This window comes from Clupea harengus, chromosome 19 (assembly GCF_900700415.2).
Source record: "Clupea harengus chromosome 19, Ch_v2.0.2, whole genome shotgun sequence".
NCBI classification, from domain to species: domain Eukaryota; kingdom Metazoa; phylum Chordata; class Actinopteri; order Clupeiformes; family Clupeidae; genus Clupea; species Clupea harengus.
The window spans coordinates 12,004,608-12,028,527 of NC_045170.1; the positions used below are offsets into that span (position 1 = coordinate 12,004,608).

The window sequence follows — 23,920 nt, forward strand, 5'->3', positions numbered from 1 at the left end:
AAGATTAGCGAGCTGATTGAGAACAGCAAATATCGGTTCGTTAACGGCTGATCCGCATCCTAATCATGTGGTTAATTTCAACCAGGCTAAAGTTATCATGGCATTTGCGCGTGCACGTCCTACTTCAAAAGGCAGGAAAGGTCGATCACTAAAACCATGATTTTCTAACGGTATTATGGTTCTAAACTCAAAGAAAAGGGCTCTTTTTTTCTCCGCTGGCGAGTAGGAGATGAACATGAACGCTTATGAAGAATACAAGACCATAATCATGGCAAAATTCAACACCACCACCGCTGTGAGAGCAAGGTGTGTTGGGATGTTTATAGGGTGATATCTATGTATGAATACCTGACGGCAAGAGTCAGCTGGTACAGAGGTTTCCTCTACCGGTTTAAATCTGCATGGTTGCTAGTTCAAATCCCCTCACCTCCTTCCTCGATGTAGTTTTACATTTCCTTGGAAGTCGCTTTGAATAAAAGCGTCTGTTAAATGACTAAATATATTAATAACAAATGCAATAAATTGAAGCAGTGAAAATAAATTGTCTGTATTTCTCTCTATTCTTATTATGAGTCCACCGTAATCATTTTCTACAATAATGATATGCTATGGTGTACTAATAACACTCATATAATTATGAGTGCTTTGTTCTCCGCATCACCGACACTACAAAAATGTACCACTCGCAAAAAAGCGCAAGACAGTCGATGTTCGACTGTGGTGTTTGCAATAAATGACTCGAGAAGGTCTTGTAAATTAATGATTCCTTGTCGGCTGAATCGGTAGCGCTCATACAAGAATAATGGATCTTGGCGATCGCAAAGAACTCTCTCCCTCCGCTAATCTAACTCTAATATCAGTCCTTGGTCAATGGGATCCCTCCTTTTTCCGGGGGTGTGGCAAGCTTATCCAGCTACACTTAGGGTGCGTCCACACTAGCCCGGGTAAATACAAAAACGCGTATTCGCAATGAAAACGATCTCCGTCCACACTAGCGTTTTCATATCGTTTTCCAAATGTTTGCCGTCCACATTAACACGGGTACATGACAATCGTTAACATACATGGAATGGGTATACCCTCAATTGTATAACATGGGAATGTGGATGTACAGCATTGTGGATGTTGGGCAAGTGACAGCCAATGATACGGGTCAATATGGACATGTGACCCATCCAGATATAACCGTGTGCGCATTAATACATTCTCTTTAGTTTCTGTTATGGATGAAGTTCCCACAACTGTGTCTTCGAGCAGTTTATACCTCCAGGTTTACTTTTTTCATTGTGTAGGTTATACCAGTAACTGTATGCACGAGTCTCTGTGCAATTAAAATCTGACAACAAGTCATGGGCTCACAGTTGGCCGAAATGTTTGATATACCCAGAGATAGGCAATATAAAAAGTAAGGTCCACTTGTGCGTGAGCTAGCATAGGAAAGGATGGCTAGCAGGAGCAACAGAAAAACTGGGCAGATCAAGCAGCAGCCGTTGGTCTCGGCTACTTGTGGCAAATGATTTTGAAAGGACTGCCCGAATGTTTTAAGCCATTTACCATTCACGTTACTCAGAGTGATGAGACTGTCTTTTGCTGCATTTAAATTAAAACTCCGGAGCTACGAGGACACCGAGAAAATGCGTTCTACAGCCACCAATGACAACGTGATGAATGCAGAAATCGTGTGCTTCAATTGTGGACTGTCCACTACTACCTTGGGAAAAGGAGGAATCGTGCCATCTTTCAGGTGCTTGTTAATCTTCGCCAGCATCGTGGACACTACCGGGCCATTTCTACATCAATGAAGCTGTATTTATAGTTATAGTCAGTATTTGTTCTTGCTAGCTAGTATTAGTATTTGTGTGTGCCATCGACAGCTCCTATGCACTGATGTATACCATAGTTTTGGAAATTACTGGTAAGTGCTGCTACTGCAGGCTCAGTGAGTGGCAGGGTGATGTAGCCTACTCAGAACCCAGGTGATTGGTGTTAGCTGTAAATACCTACCTGACCGTTTTTGAGACCGTTTCACGGGCCAAGCCAAATGAGTTAGCGGTTTTGCACAGCCTGCCTTCGTTGCTGAGGTAGTACAACGTACCTCCACTGGCTCTCTCATTCGAGTTGTCTGGCCTTCAATATGAGGGCGTAAGATTGCACTCAATCTGTAAAGGCTCCCTCTCGACAACCTGAAACTCTCCACTCCACGGGCAATATTATTCTATTTTGTAAAACATTTATCTTTTATTTTTCTTGCTTATATGTTTCGTGTGCATCAACCACACCAAGTTCATTTCCTGAAAGAATTATGAGTCTGATTCTGTACAAAAGTGTTGTCAAATAAAGAAACTGGTTATCATTTACTTATTTTATTGTCAACTCTGAGTTCGTCTTACATACGTGACCTATCCCTGTTCTTTCGCGGCCTCTTCACCTGGCTTCCGAAGTTCGCGTTTCCCTTAACTCTACTACATTGTAAATAACCCAAAAGAAGGATTATTATTTAGGTTAGTTTGTGCCTAATTTGATATGTGCCTAAATTATCATTCATTATTTAAGGAATTTATAGAGGCTTTATGCCACCTTCTTTCTTATAGATACATAGGACTTTTTTTGATAAGGATAAAGGTATCGCAAAAATGTTTATGCCACTGTGTGAGTGTGAACTTGTCTGTACGCTACGGGTCTCGTCAAAGACTGATGCATATGCATATGATTGAGTAATTGTATAGTTTAATGGACCCGTATGAGACTAGCTCTTACAGTGGTGTTTTACCCGTTTATTGAATATACTGTTAGAAAAGTAAGAAAATAAAAAGGGTAATTTCACCAGCAGTAAACGTTTCATTGCCACTACATATACGGGGATCCATTACAACATTCACTAACTATACTAAGTAAATTGTAGAGACAGAGCAGCATATTCATTTGACCTCCCATGTTTATTTTAAAGTTATAGCCTCTGGAGCGCAAAGCTACCCCCAGTGTCATGGCAACCGAACGTCATCGTATCTGAAAAGCTCCGTGGACCCCGTCCCCACTACTACTGGAACGCAGCGTTTTCAGATGTCTCCGGCCAGGGGAGCGTATTCGAAAAGCTCCGTTTTCAGTCTCCGAATACGCCGTATTAGTGTGGACGGTAAATGCAAACGCAGACATATTTATGCGTTTCTACATTTACCCGGGCTAGTGTGGACGCACCCTTAAGTTAGCCTGCCCTGGAGCAGGTTAGTGCTAATCGATATGTAACTATGGTGATTTATCAAAAGTTGCTTCCACGAACCAAAAAGAGGGGCGTTTTTTATCTTAGCCTGAAAATTAGCTCGCTAAACCGTTTAGCGAGCTACGACGAATACCCCCCAGGACTGTTTGTGGTGTTTACAAGATATTAGGTAGTAGCTCACTACTTTTAGACCAAATCTCCTTACTGCTGCTTTAACACGAACTAATTCATATGCTAACCAAATATTAAAATGAGCTGAATTAATGGCTCATTTCATTTTCAAAGTTGAACAAAAAATCAGAGTTATAAAATGTGAGCTCCCTTTGGTATGCTTGTGCTAACTTAAATCCAGTATGCAGCAATCACCCTAATAGCCCACTTTCAGCCAAGATTTTGGTTCGCCTTTTGACAACTGGGAACGACAGTGTGATCTAATATTAGATCTGGCATGGAGTAATGTAGGCTGAGGACATGGACATAATGATAATAGGCATTAAGTAAGTACTGGTGTATTAAATGTGGAATACCGAACAGAGGTTTGGCTTGTTAAACCATAGATCACAGAGTATTCAACTATTTGAGCAGTGACTTGAATGCTGATGCATTTTAGCAAGCTTTTAGAAACAGGAAACGTAGCTCTGATAACCTATATTCATAGCTTTAATACCACCAATCTCGCCGTATTAAAAGAGCTGTTAATGAGAGCAAGAATACAAGGACACCATGGTGACAAACTACTCCATATGTGCGACACACAGTAGCAGCTCAGATACAGGGCCAATCCCAGAGCTACGCTCAAACTATTTGGTAATAGCTTTGACCTATCAGAATTCTGATGAAACGATAACAGTTTCACCACGTACACTAAAAATTATGCTGGATGGAAAGACAAATCGAGGACAACAGAGTATCTTTATTCAATAAAGCCTACAAAACATTTGACATGCATGCGAGTGTGTTTGTCCTGAACGGAAGGCCACAAGAGTCAAGAGAATGGGACAATCAGTTTGGCATTTGAGAGAAGATCCTCACTAAATAACAGAGTATTGTTGCCTCTTCAAACATTTATCTAAAGAATCAGTCAATATTTAAATATTAAATATTTTATTTATTTGCTTCAAAGAACATAAGCAAAAGTGACGGATGATAAATCACTCTTTCCTGCAATTCTGTAGAGTATAATTCCATATATATTAATAAACACAAAACAACCCAGGTGTTTATGATCGGTTTACATCCATTTAGGTCCTTTGTATGTACTGCGTACTGAATGAACTGCAAAAGGGCCTTTCAGAAGCGAGTCTGGGGTAACTGCCGGAGTATTCTTGCCATAAATAAAGACAAGTCTGAGATGGTCACAGAGGGGTGTATATATGTGTGGTTAATATGACCGGATGGCAGGAGGGATGGCCGCACAGTCCTCCATATTCAATGTGTCATCAATTACAGGCCTGTACTTCAAGGTGACCTGAGGGAGGACACGGACACACACACATTCAAGAACTACATTAATCAAATGTATTCAATGAAATCAACATTATATCCTAGTCATACATTCATTAGCATTATATCCAAGTCAGAGAAGGCTGTTACACTAGTCCTTCAAGTTACTTTGAAATGTCAAAATCACAGGGCGTGTTAACTGACAGGCGTATTTGCTCTTAGAACAGAAAGTTCTTGCACCGACATTCAGTATGAAAGTCTATCTGTGGTGGTGCCTTGGTTGCAATTGATCTCGGTTATATGGGCTCATAAATTTGACTACCGTCAGGATAATCCAAGTAAAGTAATTATTTAAAAACACTTAATATTAAAGCAATGGTTCACCTTCCACAAAATCTGTCAAGAACTATGTCACCTCATGCTAACAGAATTGAGTTTGTTTTCCTTTTTGAGTTAAACAACAGTGTGGATCTTTTCTATTATGGACATACTGTGTAGTTATTTCTAATCATTACTATTTGACACCAACATTATTTTGCATACTGTTAAGCAACCCTTACATGAGAAAAAACACTGGTATGAAACTATAGTTGAATTTGACTTTCTGGGTGAACAATCATTTTGACTGGTTTTCTGCTATTTACCCCAGTATGAAGTTGTCCTTATTTGAATTTAAGCTCAACAATGTGGCCTTACAGAAAATAGTGCACTTCCACAATTCTTTTCTGTTCTTGCAGGATCCTTATGTAAAATGAGCACGTTAAAGGTTAACCCGTCCTGTGATTGGGTGTGCCAGGATGCACTGAAACAGCATCTACAACTGGTAATTTGCCACCAGTGTACAGACCACTTGAACATTTTACATACATATTAAATACAGCATTTCAGGCAACCACATTTACAAGCTTCAAATATTCAGCTGTAACATAACATTTTGCGTCGTTCTCTCAGTACGCCTACCTTTCCTGTCTCTGGGTCCACAAAGGATAGTGTGTGTTTCCTCCAGTGGTCGTCATAGGGTATCTTTTCCTGTCCCTGAAGGGGCCTGGCGTAGTCGTACTCATCCACACGGTCCTAAACCAGAAGAGGTCCTCAGCATTAATGCCATTTATACACTTAGTAAGGTAAGCAGTCAATCCCAGTACTTTTGAGACTTTTTTTCTGATACTTTCCTCCTTTTATTCCAAGTATTCAAAGAACAATGTAAATTCAAAAGATGAGGCAAATCGTTAGAGAAAATGACCGTTCAGTGTTACGACTGCAAGGCTTTGGTGTGTAATAAACACTTCCAGAGGGCCTTGATCAAGAGTGTCTGTAGTCTGGTACATTTAAAATTCTGCACACATCAATTGCTTTACTACATGAGCCAAACTGGACTACCACCAGCGTAGGACAGCGGTCAGGCCTGAAAGCTGTCGACAGCACAATGGCGGAGCAGCGACCCACCTTGAAGTCCTCTCTGGCGTGGGCGCCTCGGCTCTCCTTGCGGGCCTCGGCGCTGGTGATGGTCTGCACGGCGTTCAGCATCAGGTTCTGCAGCTCCAGAGTCTCCACCAGATCTGTGTTCCACACAATGCCTAGGCGAAAAGAACATCATATGGTTATATGTTGTATTCTACTGCAGAGCACAGTTTACATTAGATTACAATTTATCTGATTTTATTGTTTAATCGTAGTATTATATTCCTGTACTTTATTGCCTTCCTGTACAGTTGTCAGCTGACAGGGAAAGAAACCAACCTCTGTCAAAGGTCTTGATGTCCTTAAGGGTTTGGTAGATGCCGTCCATTTTCTCACACCCCTCCTTGAGCACATCACCAGTACGGAAGACAGCAGCATGGGCCTGCATGGTCTGTGGACATGGAGGTGTAGAGAGAGAGAGAGGGAAAGAAAGAAAGAAAGAAAGAAAGAAAGAAAGAAAGAAAGAAAGAGAGAGAGAGAGAGAGAGAGAGAGAGAGATATTACGGCCAGGTGCCAGCAAAGGTCATCTAGGACATGACCCCACAAAGTACGTGCAACAGCATCGGAAACTGCAAGGTTAATGCTTGGTAATCTCATGTGGATAATCTTGTGTCCTGTCCACTTTACTAGACATCAGCAGTAACTCGGGTGCTATGCATATGTGAGCAACTAAGCAATAGGATTTTCTGATTTTACATGCTCTGACTGAATTTGAAGTACTCAAGATGTCAACCTGGGCAATATTTAAGAATGATCACCACTCATCCACTTCCATTCAACGTTCCTGAGTCAAACACATGAAACGCCAGTGGTCGGTGTCATCGAACAGGCTCAACATGCTGTCCTAAGGAAATCACAAACCTTCTGCATATTCATCCTGATCTCGGAGGTCCTGATGTCTCCGTTGGCAAAGCGGATTTTGTCCAGGTTGGCCACGGACTCCTCGCCAGCATCGGCCTTCAGTGGGGGCAGCTTCTCACCTACGGGCACAGAGGTAACACTACCACAGTCATCAAGGGTGTGATAATAAATAACACCTTTGCCAGACAGAATTCTGCGGCATCACCAGTTTATCCGGATTTCTGTTAGCTCTGGTAATCTTCAGTGTCATGACGGTGTTACCTGGTGTGCAGACATCGGCGATAGTGAGGGCGCAGGCGCGACCAAACACCACCAGGTCCAGTAGGGAGTTGGCGCCCAGTCGGTTGGCACCGTGGACAGATGCACACCCAGCCTCGCCGCAAGCGTACAGCCCGGGCACAACCTGGTCCTGGCCATCTTTGTAGATGATAGCCTGGGAAGTTCAGAAAGAAACATTACCAAAAGGTACACTCCTGAGGAGGTCAGCAAACACAACAGGAAGAGATGCACTGCTGTTTTCCAAAAAATAACTAACGTTAAAAAATAAATTAAAAAAAACAATAACAAGAAGCTAACTATGTACCTGTCCCTTGTAGTTGGTTGGGATGCCACCCATGTTGTAGTGCACAGTGGGCAGCACGGGGATGGGGTCTTTGGTGACGTCCACGCCAGCGAAGATCATGGCCGTCTCGGAGATGCCGGGCAGACGGGTGGCCAGCTGCTGAGGGGGCAGGTGGTGCAGCTGCAGGTGGACGTGGTCCTTCTCTGGACCCACACCCCTACGGAGGAGGAGAGACACACAATGGATTGAACTTGTAATGTGTTTCATCTGTTTTCATGTGTGCTAAAGGTCCATGCAGGCTGTGGCCTGAAACCTGTTGTTCTCACATAAGGGTCTCACATTTGCTTCTGAGTTTGCTGTAGTGCAGCTTGGATGCAAATGTGTGTGGCCCTTAAAGCCACCACCAGGTCTGCCACAAATCATTACATGAAAGGTCTTTTCTATATAAAGAAGCAGCTGCTGAGTCATGCTTATGTCTGTTGGTGGTGTGTGTGTGTGTGTGTGTGTGTGTGTGTGTGTATGTATGTATATATATATATATATATATGTGTTTACGTGTATGGGGTGTCACTTTGGCAAGATGACTGGGATGTCAGCTAAGGATAACGCGTGTGAAATAACTACGTTGACACAGAACACAGTGTTCCCAGAAAACATGTCTCATGTCAACGATCATCACCTGACCTATGACAATAAATCAGCTTTCCTTCAAGACTCAGTTACAACAGTTGCTGCACTTGAACACAACGTTGGGTCGTACCTTCCCTCGCGGATCTCAATGGTCATGGAGCGGGACACTACATCTCGGGATGCCAGGTCTTTGGCATTGGGTGCATAGCGCTCCATGAAACGTTCGCCCTCGCTGTTGATGAGGATTCCACCTTCTCCACGGCAACCCTCTGTGATCAAGCAACCGGCTCCATAGATACCTTGAGGGGTAACGTAATATTATAAGCCAGGCGAGACCAGACTCGCTACAGGTTGGCTGAGGACACCAACTAATACATTTATCTGAGCGTATATTACAGTATATTCATCACATACACATGTAACAGTTAATACTCTTTGGCAGGAAGTGAGACATAAATGGATAAATTATTATGTCATACCAGGAACAGTGGCAAGACAATGGCAGAAAGATATATTGTTTTAACTAGTGGCTTGCAAATTACCACAATGTACAGCATGACTACAGCATAGTACAGGTACACCAAGGGTGTGTTCGAAAACTCTTAAAATGCTGTCTTAATACTGACTGTTCGAAATCCGTTATTCTGTCTCTTCCGGGTTTATAAGACACCTTAAAATCGTCCGAGTGATGGTCATTTTTCAAGGTAGCATCGATGCAGCCTTGATGCTGCCTATTACCCATAAATCTATGTGCCAGCTCCCTCCGGCCACTGCAAATTGTAAACAAAGATGGCGGCCCAAACTCCGCTGAGGGTCGTGTTTTGTATGTAAAAGTACATCTTTTGGCGTTTTCTCGCTTAGATTTTTCAAGTTACTGAGAAATAGACACTGTACTATCCGATAACACCGTTATTGTAACCAGCAATAATGGTTGATGTGATTTGCGAGGCGTCAGTCAGCCAACTTTCTAACATTAGCACGTCAGCCTACGTTTACAGTGATCCATTCCCTCGCTGTGGCTTAAACCTCCTTCTTACTACCATAATCTAGGTTTAGTCATTCACCCAAAGTGACTTGTGTAAGGGCCTGTGTCCACCAAACATAAAACCCCATTGCTTTGTCATTATCAACCAGTTGTCCTGGTAACCAGTAACGGCATTCTCTAGAATGCAACTCACCTGTGGGGTGGAACTGCACAAACTCCAGATCCTGGCAGGGAAGCCCGGCACGTGTCACCATGGCGTTTCCGTCTCCGGTGCTGGTGTGGGCTGAGGTGCAGCTGAAGTATGCACGACCATAACCACTGCAGGGGAGGACACAGGTCAGTAAAAGAGCCAGCAAAGAGACAACACATATACCATCTTCCATTTCACACTGTGCATGGCTTTCACTGACTTACATCATTTCATATTGATCATTTTAGAGTAATTTTCTTACTTTAGTAATTCATAGTAATTTAATGATTAATAGTTATTTAGTAATTTACTTTAATTTAGAGTCATTTTATTCTATTGTAATATTACTTTAATTATATTTTGTATGCACTCTTGTGGTTCATGGTAAAGGCTGCTCATACCCAGTGGCGATGACTGTGTTCTTGGATCTGAAGCGGTGGATGGAGCCGTCCTCCATGCACAGGGCGATCACCCCTCTGCACTCCCCGTCCTCCATCAGCAGGTCCAGGGCAAAGTATTCCACAAAGTAGCTGGTGTCATACCTCAGAGACTGGGAGAAAACAAGCACACGTAAACACCACATGCTTACAGAGCCTGAGGATAATCAACTGATTTCTGCCTCCCAGCTCAAATGTACCAGATTGTTCTTTCCATCATGAAAACACAAAATAAGCTTTTAAGTTAAATCAAACCATCAAAATATGCAAGGGTTTGAAAAGTTTGAAAAGGGGACAGAGGTACAGGGTAATGAGGTAGCATCTTACCCGTCCATAAAGAGTGTGCAGGAGGGAGTGACCTGTTCTGTCAGCCACACAGCAGCATCTGTGGGCCTGACCTCCTTTGCCAAACTTCAGACTCTGACCACCAAAAGCACGCTGGTAAATCTTGCCGTCGTCCGTGCGGCTGAAGGGCATTCCGAAGTTCTCCAGCTGCAAGGACAGGAGGAGGATAAGAGTGTGTGTGAGACACTCTGTGTGGGGGCATGTTGGAGCATTTCATGGAGCATTTTAGCACCCAGTCAGCAATCCTGACTCAAGTCAGTGCCAGTAAAAAAAAAACACTATAGTGTTCAATAGTGTATCAATAGTGATGATGGGTAAAAACAACCCAGAACAGTAACAGTTAAAACGGCCCAGTGGAGGTGAACGGAATGTGAAGCCACTATTTAGACCATTAAGTACATTCTTGGAAAAGTTGAAAATTTTTTATTTTTTTATTTTTCTTGTAAAAATAGTACTGACTGCTCAGTATGAACAGTGATGAATGGACAAAAGTTATGCAAGACATGTTAGAGGTGACAAGTTTTAGGGCCCTGCTCAGTCGCAAAAGAAAGTTAGTCAAGTTGGTAGATCAAACAACTAGGTAGGGCCCAATTTGATTTAGTCAGTGGGGTAATGGCAAAACAACATAACTTTAAGGATGGCCTTACGATTTGAAATCAGGGAGACTCCGATCAAGGCAGTGACATTAAGATTATGTCTGTAAACCCCACTGTAAACGCCCCTGCAATTGTTGGGAGGAGTGAATCGGATCCAAAATCTGCCCAAAAATCGTCTAGCGTGAAGCTAGTATAAGCTACACTGCATCCTATTCAAAACAGAACCAAGTACATCTGTATCATTTACAAAACAGATATAGACACAGTAGCCAATTTTGTGCATGTAGATGTTAACAGCAAATAATCCTCTCACCTCAACCACAGCGGCTGGGGCCTGCTCAGTCATGTAGTGGATGGCATCCTGGTCCCCGAGCCAATCAGATCCCTTCACGGTGTCATAAAAGTGCCATCTCCAATCATCGCCCTCCATGTTCCCAAGTGCAGCGTTGATTCCTCCCTAGAAGAACACAGAACAGCTTTAGGTTGATTCAGTCAGTAAAGGTCTTCAAGAATTTGCTAGACAAGCACAAAACGATCAGAGACATGGCTGTGGTATATGTACACACTATACACAACAAAGTCTAACAAGGTGCTGCAGAGATTACATAACTTTAGTTTCCTTGGTGGGTAACCTTTGGATTCTTATGTGAAGAATGAATTGTGCGCAGCAGTCAGCATACTGACAAGCACTTACACAGTGATCGTGCAATTAATCCTTACATTTTATACATGGAAAACAGCAGACAGAAACCAGTTGTAGAATCTGGTATACCATTTCGCATAAATGTACATACTCTGAACACACTCAAGACAAAAGTTCACAAATTATCAGAAATAACAATTTAATATCATAGTATCTAACTCTTCTATTAAGTGAACAATGAGTCTTTTGACTGTGACTTTTGTACCTGTGCAGCAACAGTGTGAGACCTGGTAGGGAAGAGCTTTGTGACGCAAGCTGTGTTGAAGCCAGCCTCTGACAATCCAAAGGCAGCGCGCAAGCCAGCGCCCCCAGCTCCCACCACCACTGCATCAAATTCATGATCCACCACTGGGTACTGTGTGGAGATCTGGGGACAAAGACAGGTACGGACATGCACACATTAAACTATTTCTGTCACTCAAGCCTACATTTGCATAGAATCCAAATGTTTGAAAGGGATCTGAATCTCACATCTGTTTATCACAAATGTTTGAAAGGAGTCTGAATATCCCAGGGTCACAAAGGTATATGGCTATGCATTTCATTCAATCCCATATCATTTATGAACGCTGCTTCATTAACCTGACACAAAATATTATCCGCTTGAACATGCATGATGTAGAGAATATTCCCCAAATTGAATTCACAGATGCATTCTCTGATAATGATACATTAACATAATACCACATCACAATGTTGTAATGTTAATGTAATTGGGATATGACCTTACCCCAGAGGAAACTTTAGCAGTGTCCCTTTTCCCATTTATGTTGAAGTGGAACTTTCTGGAGTTGGCCTGAGATACTGCTGGAAGCTGTTGAGAAAGGGCAATGTGTTATATTAGGAGAGTTAAAAAGTCAACAGAGATCATTATCCCAGTCATATATATAGCGGACAATTTGATGGTTTGTGTAGTGTATTTCATGGCTAACTGGTGAACATGCAGGAATTCCAGTGCTGACCCTACTTCACGACAGTAATAATGTGCACTGACCGAGGCACTAACTGACACAGGGAGAAAGGAAACTCAAATGTCTAGTATGATGTCGTTAGGAGGTAATGTTACACAACTAATGCAGTTCACTTTGAAACTAGAGAGGACTGATTTAATTCATCTGAAATCACACCACAACATAATTAGTCGTTATTAGTCGTAAAATTACTAAATGTCCCACTGCAAAAGAGCCATGCGTGCTACGTAAATGACGAATTATTAAAGTGTCAAGTCAAAATTGTTAAAAGCAGATAAAAAAACCGGCAAAAAACATTAGCTAGCTCCGATCTAACATTACGTCAACAATCAACGTAACGAAGAAGTTATCTGTAAAGACGAGATTGCAAGTGGACCATTGATTATCATATTGGTAATTCGCTAGCTTGCCTAGCTGGCTAGGATAGCTAACATTGTATAGTTTCCCTTGACTGACCTTCAGTGGGTGATTGTTTACATGACTAGCTAACAGCTAACTACCCCAAGTACAGCATGCACCTATCAATACATGTGCAGTGTTGTCAACGAACAACCCTTTCTGCTTCTCATTTCTGATTAAAAGTACAACATCCGTGTACTTCACTCAAAACAATTCACCAAAATGAACAGTGAATTTTCAGGCTAACTTGTTAGCTGTCATATGGAATGGTTATCTAACCACACTGCGTTCCTATTACAAAACCGGTCTCTACAAATGCAAATCATTAGATTCAGAAAACGCATCGCTTGCTCGCTCGAATCAAGGCTAGTTCCAAACACCAAAACCTGTACACTTTCAACACCATAACGTTCAGATCTGCAATCGCGCATAACTTACAGCTTTCGTTGATAACACCCTTTTCCCGAGGACACGGGAGGCAGTACACACGGAAGCCATGATGGTTGTGTCGAAAAACACTCTGGTGACGTTACCACGTTCATCTACGATTGGGGTGACGCTGATTATGCAGGAAGATTTCATTCATAACTGTAAGGCGGGGCTCTAGATAAGAATACATTTCTAACACATTTATTCCTGAAATACATGGGGAAGTAAGACCATTCTCAATATACTTACATGATGTTATATTATCATTCAATTGTTAAAGTGACAGACAATTACATTGCTATGCATATAGATGTTGACCAAAAACCCTTCACACCCCTACTTTTCACAAAACAGAAAAGTAGTATGGCTGAAAGAGGAAACAAGATTCGGTAAGAAATGAAAACTGCAACGAGAGGTTTCTGTGAAATATTAAGGTTGTTTTTCAGGTACGCTATTATCTATGCATTGTATGACAAGTTATCTGGCATTCATATGTTTTGAAGCATAAGGATGCACAATAAAATTAATAACCGCATATCATATTTTGTTAATGATTCGCCAAAGTTACAACCTGATGTCCTTTTGACAGTTCGTGACCACCTTACAGTTGGTTAAACCCATAACGTAGACGTTTATGTCTATGGTTAAACCTTCAGTGAAGCAGGGTTTATTCTCTTGTTTGACTACAGGGTAGATGAACAACTTGAACGACCCAGACTGGAACATAAGGCCCGACCAGGGGGCAGGTGGGGGTAACAGCAAGTGGAATTATGCCCTCCTCGTGCCCATGCTGGGCCTCGCTGCATTTCGTAAGTAGCCTACACGAAATCCAAAACAATTTGCCTGGAAATAGTCTACATTATCACCAAAGAAATGTGGCCATTCTGTCAGCTGAGAAGTAGTTTCACCAGTCATTTCCAGTGATGGTGGGCAAGTTGTCTGTTGCAATAAAACCCTGCACCAAAAACATGATACTTGGTGCTTGAACACCAGATGATTTAAAAAACCACACATACACACCAATTAAAGGGAGCCTCGTCATCTATAAACCTGAAGATATGTAGAGATAGAAATTCTGTAATTGTTTTCCCATCATCTGTACAGGATGGATATGGTCCAAAGAGTCAGAGAAAGAGATTCATGAGGCCAGGACCAAGTATGATAAGACCATGAAAGCTATCCAAGAAGACCTGGAGCTGAAGTACCGGCAGTCACTTGCAGAGGACCGTAAGGAGACAATACAGCTGGAAATGGAGCTAGAGAGGGAACGCAGGCGTGCCCAAGGATTCAAGCAGGCCTTGGCCTCCCAGAGCCAGCAGCTTCTGGAGAAGAGGCAGGGACTGAGGCGCGAGCGTCAGGCCCTAGACCTGGAGAAAGGTCAAGTGCTGGAGTCTGGTGCTGCCGGGGCACTCTTCCACGAGGCCCTGGGGAAGGAGGGCCAGCGGGAGCAGACTGCGATCCAGGCCCTCAGGCAGGTGGAGGAGCAGCTGGTGGAGAGGCAGAGCGCCTTCTGCAGCATCCTGGTGCCCAGGGAGAAGAGGCTGGAGATGGAGAAAGACCTGCTAGTGATGACGGCTCGTGAGCCGGCCCTCGCTCGACTGGGCATGGAGGACAGTCTCAGGGACATCTTTACAAATGACCGCAGGTGCGCAGAGTACCTGAACACAGACAAGCGCAGGAACGGAAGCCTGATGTGGGTCTATCTGAGGTACTGGCAGCTGCAGGTGACTCTGGAGAAACACCAGAGGGCTGAGGCGTCTCTGCTGGCAACACAGCCCACTGAGAAATAACATGGACAGGAGGATATTGTGACATAAATGTGACAGATTTACACTCATGAGAATAATAAGATGAACATTTGAATCATGCACTGCACATTCCTGATGTATAGTCCTATAATATGTTAATGTGGAAAGATTTTTTTCTGGAAAACCTAATAAATATCTAAATCGAAATGTTTAAAATGACAATCCTTTAGACAAGACAACTCTCCCACTTCTCCCAAACAATTATTGTAAATAAAATTAGTGTAGTAAAGACATGGCTCATTATTTCTACGATTTCTAAGATTTTTGGTAATTTGTTTGCAAAGACGGGGTGTAGGTGCCATATGCATATTTAATGATTTTGGGGTACAGGCCTCACTATATGATTGTTTATGAAAGGTATTTAGTATAAGGTTCATGATTTGATAATCGTTATTTTCATTATTGTTTAGTATATGTACTATTATTTAGTATTCATTAATTTCATGATTTACCTCCATTGATATATAGATTGAATTGATTGATAGATAATAGGTGCCTGTAGCTTTAAGGGCATTGTTTTGTGTTAACTGCGCTGCCGTAGCTAGGCAGTATATGACCTGTGGATGGCACGAGTACTTAAGGAGTCTCACGGTTTTTCTGACCGTGTCGTGTGAACGTGTCAAGGTGAACGTGTTAAGATATTTACAGCTGTTAGTGTCAGTCAGGAATAGAAGTTTTAGATCATAATAAGTGGATTATTTAATGTTTGTTAATGTCTTTGCTAAAATAAATATTTTAAATTCATCTACATTGGAAGACACACCTTTTTGGAATAGAACACGCGTCAGCCATAGGCTCCATTAAGAAAATAAGAAGAGTTTTATTGGAAAACCCTACAACGGAGTGATTCTGGAATGTTTAAAAAAGTCATATTCATCCACCCCCCAAGACATGCTTATTATGAAAAAAAGTCTCCATTCAAAACTGCTCTGTAGTGCTTTTACAGGTAAATAATATCAGAACATTTATAATAAGATATTTAAGAGAAGATGTACAGACCATTTGACAATGTTTTAGGAACTGTTTTGTGATATACTGTATGTGGTACAATTACAGTATATGTCACTATCAGCTGTTGACAACACTGAAAGGTGCAATATGAACATTTTAATCATGTACTGCACATTCCTGATGTATAGTCCTATAATGTGTTAATGTGGAAAGAGAAGAGAATGGTCCGAAAAAGAGAAAATATCCAGTGAGCGGCACTTCACTGGGCGAAAATGCCTTGTTGAAGCCACAGGTCAGAGGAGAATGGCCAGACTGGTTCAAGATGATAGAAAGGCAACAGTAACTGAAATAATCACTTGTTACAACCAAGGTATGCAGAAGAGCATCTCTGAATCTGAATCTCTGACACACGAACGTCCATCCCTTTATGACCACATTGTACCCATCTTTTGATGGCTACTTCCAGCAGGATAACGCAGGATAACATTATCACTGTACTCCAGTGGCCTCCACAATCACCAGATCTCAATCCAATAGAGCACCTTTGATGTGGTGGAATGGGAGATTTGCATCATGGACGTGCAGCTGACAAATCTGCAGCAACTGCGTGATGCTCTCATGACAATATGGAAAAATATGGAAAATCTATGGGGAATGTTTCCAGCACCTTGTTAAATCTCAGCCACAATTAATCAGGACAGTTCTGAAAGCAAAAGGAGGTCCAACCTGGTACTAGCAAAGTGTACCTAATGAAGTGGCCGGTGAGTGTATGTCTATGGTTAAACCTTCAATGACGCAGGTTTTATTCTCTTGTTTGACTACAGGGAAGATGAGATTTTTTGGGGGAAAACCTAATAAATAGAAATGTTTAAAATTACAATCCTTTAGACAAGACAACTCTCCCACTTCCCCCCAAACAATTATTGTAAATAAAATTAGTGTAGTAAAGACATGGCTCATTATTTCTACGGACTACTCAGCTATAAGTTATGAGAAGAGACCTAGGAAGATTTATGGTAATTTGTTTGCAAAGACGGGGTGATTCTGGAATGTTTTAAAAAGTCATATTCATTTACGCTCCAAGACATGCTTATTATGAAAGAAGACTCCATTCAAAGCGGCTCTGTAGTGCTCTTACAGGTAAATAATATCAGGACATTTATAATTAGATCTTTAAGAAAAGATGTACAGACCATTTGACAAATGTCTGAAAGGTGCAATGTGTAGTTTTGGCGTCATACATGTTTTGAGACTTACTGCAATGATGTGATTCTGATTTCTTTTGGATATTGTGTCTCAAAGACATTTAATTGCAAATGTATGCACATGCAAATTGTACTATTTTCTTGCACTGCAATATATCCCCAGATTCATTTCAAAACACTTAAGCAACCAATTAAGATTGATAAAATGCAGAAGTATACTAACAAACATCCTTACAACCGTTCCTTCGGAATGGTAGTATTATTGTTGGTTTAGACAGAAGTTCGTCTTTGACAAATAAAAACTATGAGTTATGAGTTATGAGAAGGGACCTAGGAAGATTTCTGGTAATTTGTTTGCAAAGACGGGGTGTTTCTGGAATGTTTTAAAAAGATATTCATCTACGCTCCAAGACATGCTTATTATGAAAGAAGGTGCTCTTACAGGTAAATAACATCAGCACATTTATAATAAGATATTTAAGAAAAGATGTACAGATCATTTGACAAATGTTTTATGAACTGTTTTGTGATATATGTGGTACAATTATATGTCACTATCAGCTGTTGACAACACTGAATTGTGCAATGTGTAGTTTTGGTGTTATTCATGTTTTGAGACTTAATGATTCAATGATGTAATTCTGAATTATTTTGGATATTATGTCTCAGACATTTAGTCGCAAATGTATATGCACTTGCAAATTGTACTATTTTCCTGCACTGCAATATATCCCCAGATTAATTTCAAAACACTTAAGCAACCAATTAAGATTGATAAAATGCAGAAGTATACTAACAAACATCCTTACAACCGTTCCTTCGGAATGGTAGTATTATTGTTGGTTTAGACAGAAGTTCGTCTTTGACAAATAAAAACTACACACACCCACTAAAAATGTGAACAATGGTGTGACTCACATCACACATCGTCAGTGTGTGTTTGTCTTCAGACACACTCACAATAAGACAGGAAGTATAGAGGAACTAAGATTCAGTGAAAACTGAAACTGATACGTGAGGGTGAAATCTTTATACAGGTTGTCTTGCTAACTGATCATTTTAAGAACGGTAAGTGCCGACTTGTCAAATTGTAATATTTGTACAGCATAGCGATACACAATGAAATAAATGGCTGCATACCATACAGTTTTAAATTATACTTTAAAATTACAACATGACTGTCCATTTGACAGTTCATGACCACTTTTAATAGTAATCCCTCCTTGACAAAGGGAGTAGCCAACTTATTCTTTATTTACATTTAATTTCAGTGCAACAGAAATGAACAACTTGAACATCAGAACAAAAGTGTGTCTTAAAAGCAGATCAACAATACTGCCCGATCTAACATTACGTCAACAATCAATGTAATGAGGAAGTTCTCTGTAAAGACTACAGGATTACAGGTGAACCATTATCTATCATATTGGCAATTCGCTAGCTTGCTTAGCTGGCTAGGATAGCTAACAATTTATTAGTATTGTTATTTATTTATTTAATTCACCTTGACAGGTCAGTCAATGGGTGATTGCTTACATGGCTAGCTAACGGCTAACTATTACAGCATGTATCTATCAATAAATGTGCAGTGTTGTCGACACCTTTTCTGCTTCCTATTTCTGATTGAAAGGACACCATTGGTGAACTTAACTCAAACCAATTCACCAAAATTAAGAGTGAATTTCCAGACTAACTTGTTAGATATCCTATGGAATGGTTATGTAACCACACTGCATTCTATTACAAAACCGGTCTCTACAAATACAAAGCATTACATTCAGAAAATGTCTACAGCTTTGCTCGCAGCTTGCTCGCTTGAATCAATGCCAGTTCCAAACACCGAAACCGATCTTCTTTACACACCTATGTTTACTTTTCATGAAACGAAAGAGTAAGCTAGATTCGGTAAATGACAACTGCAACGAGAGGTTTCTGTGAAATAGTAAGATTGTCTCTCAGGTAGGCTATTATCTATGCATTATATGTCAAGTTATCTGCTAGTAATACTTTTTGGTCTAACCCAAAACGTACATGTTTATGGTTAAACCTTCAAATGACGCAGGTTGTATTCTCTTGTTTGACTACAGGGTAGATGACCAAGACCGGAGCACAAGGCCCGACCAGGGGCCAGGTGGGGATAACATCAAGTGGATATTTGCCTTCCCGGTGCTCATACTGGCCGCCTACGTTGCTTCTGGTAAGTAGCCTACACTAAGTCCAAAACAATTTCCCTGGAAATAGTCTAAATTATCACATAGGAAATGTGGGCAATCTATCAGCTGAGAAGTAGTTTCACCAGTTATTTCCAGTGATTCCAGCAAGTGGTCCGTTGCAATAAAACCCTGCATCAAAAACATGATAATGTGGTGCTTTAACACCAGATGATTTTAAAACGCCACACATACACACCAAGTAAAGGGAGGTAGAAATCCATTTGTGTAACTGTTTTCCCATCATCTGTACAGAATGGCATCGCAAGGAGATACTACAGCTGGAACTACAGCTAGAGAAGGAGCGTGGGCGTGCCCAAGGATTAGAGCAGGCCTTGGCCTTCCATAGACAGCAGTATCTGTACGAGAAGCAGCACACTGTCCTAGGGCTAGTGGAGGAAAAGCTGATGGAGAGGCAGAGCATCTTCTGCAGCATGCTGGGGTCCACGGAGAAGAGGCTGGAGATTGAGAATGACCTGCTGCTAATAGCTCGTGAGCCGGCCCTTGCCTGGTCGGGCATGGAATCCAGTTTCAGGAACATCTTTGAAAAAGACAAGACGTGTGCAGGGTGGTGGAGCAGAGATAAGAGCCAGAACGGAGGTCTGATGTGGTTCTATCTGGAATACTGGAAGATGCAGTTGAAAAAAACAGATGGCTGAGGCGTCTCGGCCGGATACACGGCCCACTGAGAAATATAAGATGTTGTGACCTAAATTATGTGACAGATTTGTGGTGATGTGACAGATGCAGAACAATGGACCTCATTCTCAAACGCAGTTAAGAAAAAAATTCTTCTTAACTCTACTTACAAAGTTCCCGGGACAATTCTGGCATTCATGAACGTTTTCTTACCTGGAATTCTTTCTTAGCTAAGAACAGAATTTAAGATCGCGGAAAAGCAGTCGTAGATAGGCCAGATTGGATTGCGCCCATGTTTTTAAGGGCTGCATTTGTGAGAAATCGATGGTGATTGTGTTCACATCAGTTCTACAGACATCCTCGGATTTAAATAATTATAATAATAATAGATACGAGAATATTTTTATCATTTACAATTACGTTTCACATTTATAGTCATGATTCTACCAGGCATCGTGATGTCCTAATATAAAAATAACAGCACTACATGAACACTGCAAATGGCAGTGAATAAATAAATAAGCACTACAATAATCCCTAAAGGCCCTCCTTAACAGTACAACATGTGCTGTCTGTAGCCCAGTTGTATTGATATTGGGATTTTGTGTGTGTTTTGTTGTGGTGAGTTATGTTTAGTTCTTTTGGCTAGCTTGGTGCATGGGGAATTTTAGTTATACAAACATAGTAAGGGTGGCAGGATACAATAGTGCACAACTAGCTGGCGACAGGCGCAACACACACCGTATGCTGTTCCCGGGATCCGTAAAGGCCCTCCTTCACAGTACAACACGCTCTGTTTGTAGCCTACGTCTGCTAAACACTACAACATGGCCAACAAGAAGAGGTGAATCATGTTGCGACAGGTTATGGGTTTGACACAATTATACATGACTATGGGATGCACTAAAGAGGAATGTGTTTAGTCTCAATTTGAATATGGAAAGGGTGTCTACATTTGGGTGGAATCATTTTTATATTTATATCAATAAAAAAATTCTTCAATCAAACATGTTGTATAAGACATACTTTGTGTGTATATAACCTGGATTAAAATGATTTGCCCTGCAGAACTAATGTATTTTACGGTGAGCAGTTTCCCTTTTTGGTTTAGTATGTGACCAGTATCTATACATGAACCCCACATGCAAACAAGATTTAAAAAGGAATTAAACTTTGTGGTTCTGGTCAATTCCTTTGAGAGGATATATAGTGAGTCACTTCCCTTTGAAAGGTGAGCCTTTTAAAATGTGAGAATGTTGAATAGGAAATTGTGATTCAAATAATTTACTTACATTACCACGGACTCATTAACAGTCATCATTTTTACCTCAGCAAGGCTAGCTCTCTTAAGCTTGATATCCTTGACTTGATAGGTAGAATTACATTAAAAGGCAAAAAGGGGGCACTGCATCTGACTGCTTGTATAATGAGGATTCACCATTGGAGTCCCTTTGACAGTTACTTAACATGCAAACCAACTACAATTTCTCGTGGTAAAGTGCATACATTGCTTCAGTGTTTGCTTACTGTACACAATGTATGCAACAATTCTGTCATAATAACCTGACAGAAAAATAATGACATTCAAGACGAACTGAGATTCAGTGAAAACTGAAACTGTAATGTGAGGGTGAAATTTTCTTTATACAGGTTGTCTGGCTAACTGATCATTTAAAATCACGGTAAGTGCCGATACACAATGAAATAAATGGCTGCATACCATACAGTTTTAAATGATACTTCAGCATTACAAAATTACAAAATTACAACATGACTGTCCATTTGATAGTTCATGACCACCTTTAAAAGTACTTCTACTTCATTGCAGTACAGACAACAGAAATGAACAATTTGAACATCCCCGCTAGAAACATGGACCATGGAACAAGTAGGGGTAACAGCAAGCGATATTACGCCTATGTTGTGCCCATGCTGAGCGTTGCTGTTTGTCATAAACGTGGTTACATGGAACCATCAGAAATGGAATTTAACCACAAAACCTTTTAAAATTACACGTAGGCATTTAAGCAAATGCTTTTATCCAAAGCGACTTAAAGTACAGTCCTAACATTTTTTTACAGTATGTGTGCTCCCTGGGTTTCACACCCATGATCCTGGACTGGTATTTATACTTTGATCTATTCCATATGGGTGGCATATTTAGTATACTTCTGTGGTCTAAAGAGTCCCAGAAGGATATCCACGAGGCCACGAAAAAGTGTCACAAGGACACTGTGGAGCTGAAGCAGGTGCTAGATGGGGAAAGCAAGGCTGTGGCCATCTTGAATGCACAAAGGGCAGCGTTCCACAAGACTGTGAAGGAGGAGGGCCAGCAAGACAGCAATCAAGGCCCTCAAGCAGGTAGCGGAAAAGCTGGTGATTAAACAGAGCATCTATTGCAGCCCCATGGTGTCCAGGGACCAGAGGATGCAGATAGAGAGGAACCTGCTGGTGATGGCAGGTCATGATCCGACCCTTTTCCCATTGCGTATGGAGAACAAAGTCAGGGATATCTTCGAGAATGACCACATGTATACAGGTTGCCCGAACACGGTGCAAACAGACTTTGAAAGACCAGAAAGCTGAGGCATCTCTGCTCAGTACACAGCCCACTGAGAAATAATATGGTCATAATAATTTTGATATTTATACCACTACATCACTAATACAAACTTTAATTACGCATCTTGTATAAGCCATAGTTTATACAGGTCAGTCAGTGGGCAGTGTTGTCGACAACTTTTCCTGCTTCCCATTTCTGATTATAAGGACACCATCCTTGTACTTAACTCAAACCAATATACCATAATTAAGAGTGAATTTTCAGACTAACTTGTTAGCAATCTTTGGAATGGTTATCTAACCACACTGCATTCCTATTACAAAACCGGTCCCTACAAATACAAAGCATTAGATTCAGAATCAATGCCAGCTCCAAACACCGAAACAGGTCTTCTTCACACACCTACTTTTCACCAGGCTGTCTTTTCACAAAACGAAAGAGTAAGCAAGATTCAGTAAATGACAACTGCAACGAGAGGCTTCTGTGAAATATTAAGATTGTTTCTCAGGTAGGCTATTATCTATGCATTCTATGTCAAGTGATCTGCTATTAATACTTTTTGAAGCATAGGGATGCACAATAAAATGAATAACCCATATCATATTTTGATACGCCAAAGTTACAACATTTTATTCTATTGTTTGACTACAGGGAAGATGAACAACTTGAACGACCCAGACTGGAACATAAGCCCCGACCGGGGGGCAGGTGGGGGTAACAGCAAGTGGAATTATGCCCTCCTGGTGCCCATGCTGGGCCTCGCTGCTTTTCGTGAGTACACTGTCCAAAACAATTTCCCTGGAAATAGTCTAAATTATCAGCAAGCATTGAAGGGCATTTGCAGGGCATTCTGTCAGCTGAGAAGTAGTTGTGGGAATATTTTTGTATTTGATGAACATGAATGAACTCATAAGTATGAAAAGCCTCACTCACACCAATACCAAACAGGCTGACTGCTGATAAGTGGACAGCCCGGTCCTAAACAAGATTTACTGACTTTGCCATGAGGATCCCAGGAAATGGGAGTTGTGCCAAACAGAGAGAGAGAGAGAGAGAAGTTAGGATTGGGTAAAAAGTTAGAGAATGGGGTTAGTTCTAATTTGCCTTGGAGAACAGCCAAACACAAGAGAGCGGGAGGAACTAGGTTCCTTTAAAAAGACTGACCAGACATTCATACAGTGAGATCGAGCTAATCCATGAACCATCTCCTTATTGTGGCTTAATGACTACAATCAACTTCAGATCTACACATGTGGCCTTTTGACTCTTGATTGTGAAATTGCAAGGGAGTGGCTGGTTTTCGCCACAACATAGT

The 23,920-nt window shown here is 41.2% G+C and overlaps 3 protein-coding genes across 5 annotated transcripts; 2 read left to right on the plus strand and 1 right to left on the minus strand.

Moving 5' to 3' along the window:
- Positions 1–4,110: 4,110 nt before the first annotated feature.
- sdha (succinate dehydrogenase complex, subunit A, flavoprotein (Fp)) lies at positions 4,111–13,347 on the minus strand. The gene is made up of 15 exons (XM_012837624.2): positions 13,239–13,347; positions 12,161–12,244; positions 11,636–11,797; positions 11,041–11,184; positions 10,114–10,278; positions 9,751–9,899; positions 9,353–9,477; positions 8,305–8,473; positions 7,566–7,761; positions 7,244–7,415; positions 6,983–7,101; positions 6,401–6,512; positions 6,107–6,237; positions 5,621–5,734; positions 4,111–4,685 (listed from the first exon to the last, which is right to left on the minus strand). Exons 1-15 carry the CDS (start codon positions 13,296–13,298, stop codon positions 4,599–4,601), a joined length of 1,989 nt encoding a protein of 662 aa, XP_012693078.1. The 5' UTR covers positions 13,299–13,347; the 3' UTR covers positions 4,111–4,598.
- Positions 13,348–13,529: 182 nt separating this feature from the next.
- Positions 13,530–15,184, plus strand: ccdc127b (coiled-coil domain containing 127b). 3 transcript variants are annotated; one of them, XM_031586420.2, is made up of 3 exons: positions 13,530–13,618; positions 13,919–14,038; positions 14,334–15,184. In XM_031586420.2, exons 2-3 carry the CDS (start codon positions 13,924–13,926, stop codon positions 15,017–15,019), a joined length of 801 nt encoding a protein of 266 aa, XP_031442280.1. In that variant the 5' UTR covers positions 13,530–13,618; positions 13,919–13,923; the 3' UTR covers positions 15,020–15,184. The 3 variants fall into 3 exon arrangements, with proteins under 3 accessions (XP_031442280.1, XP_031442278.1, XP_031442279.1); XM_031586418.2 differs by having other exon boundaries at positions 13,563–13,675; XM_031586419.2 differs by having other exon boundaries at positions 13,582–13,663.
- A 4,040-nt stretch (positions 15,185–19,224) lies between these two features.
- LOC105909021 (coiled-coil domain-containing protein 127-like) lies at positions 19,225–20,315 on the plus strand. Its single transcript, XM_012837597.2, has 2 exons — positions 19,225–19,390; positions 19,659–20,315. Exons 1-2 carry the CDS (start codon positions 19,225–19,227, stop codon positions 20,060–20,062), a joined length of 570 nt encoding a protein of 189 aa, XP_012693051.2. The 3' UTR covers positions 20,063–20,315.
- Positions 20,316–23,920: the final 3,605 nt, after the last annotated feature.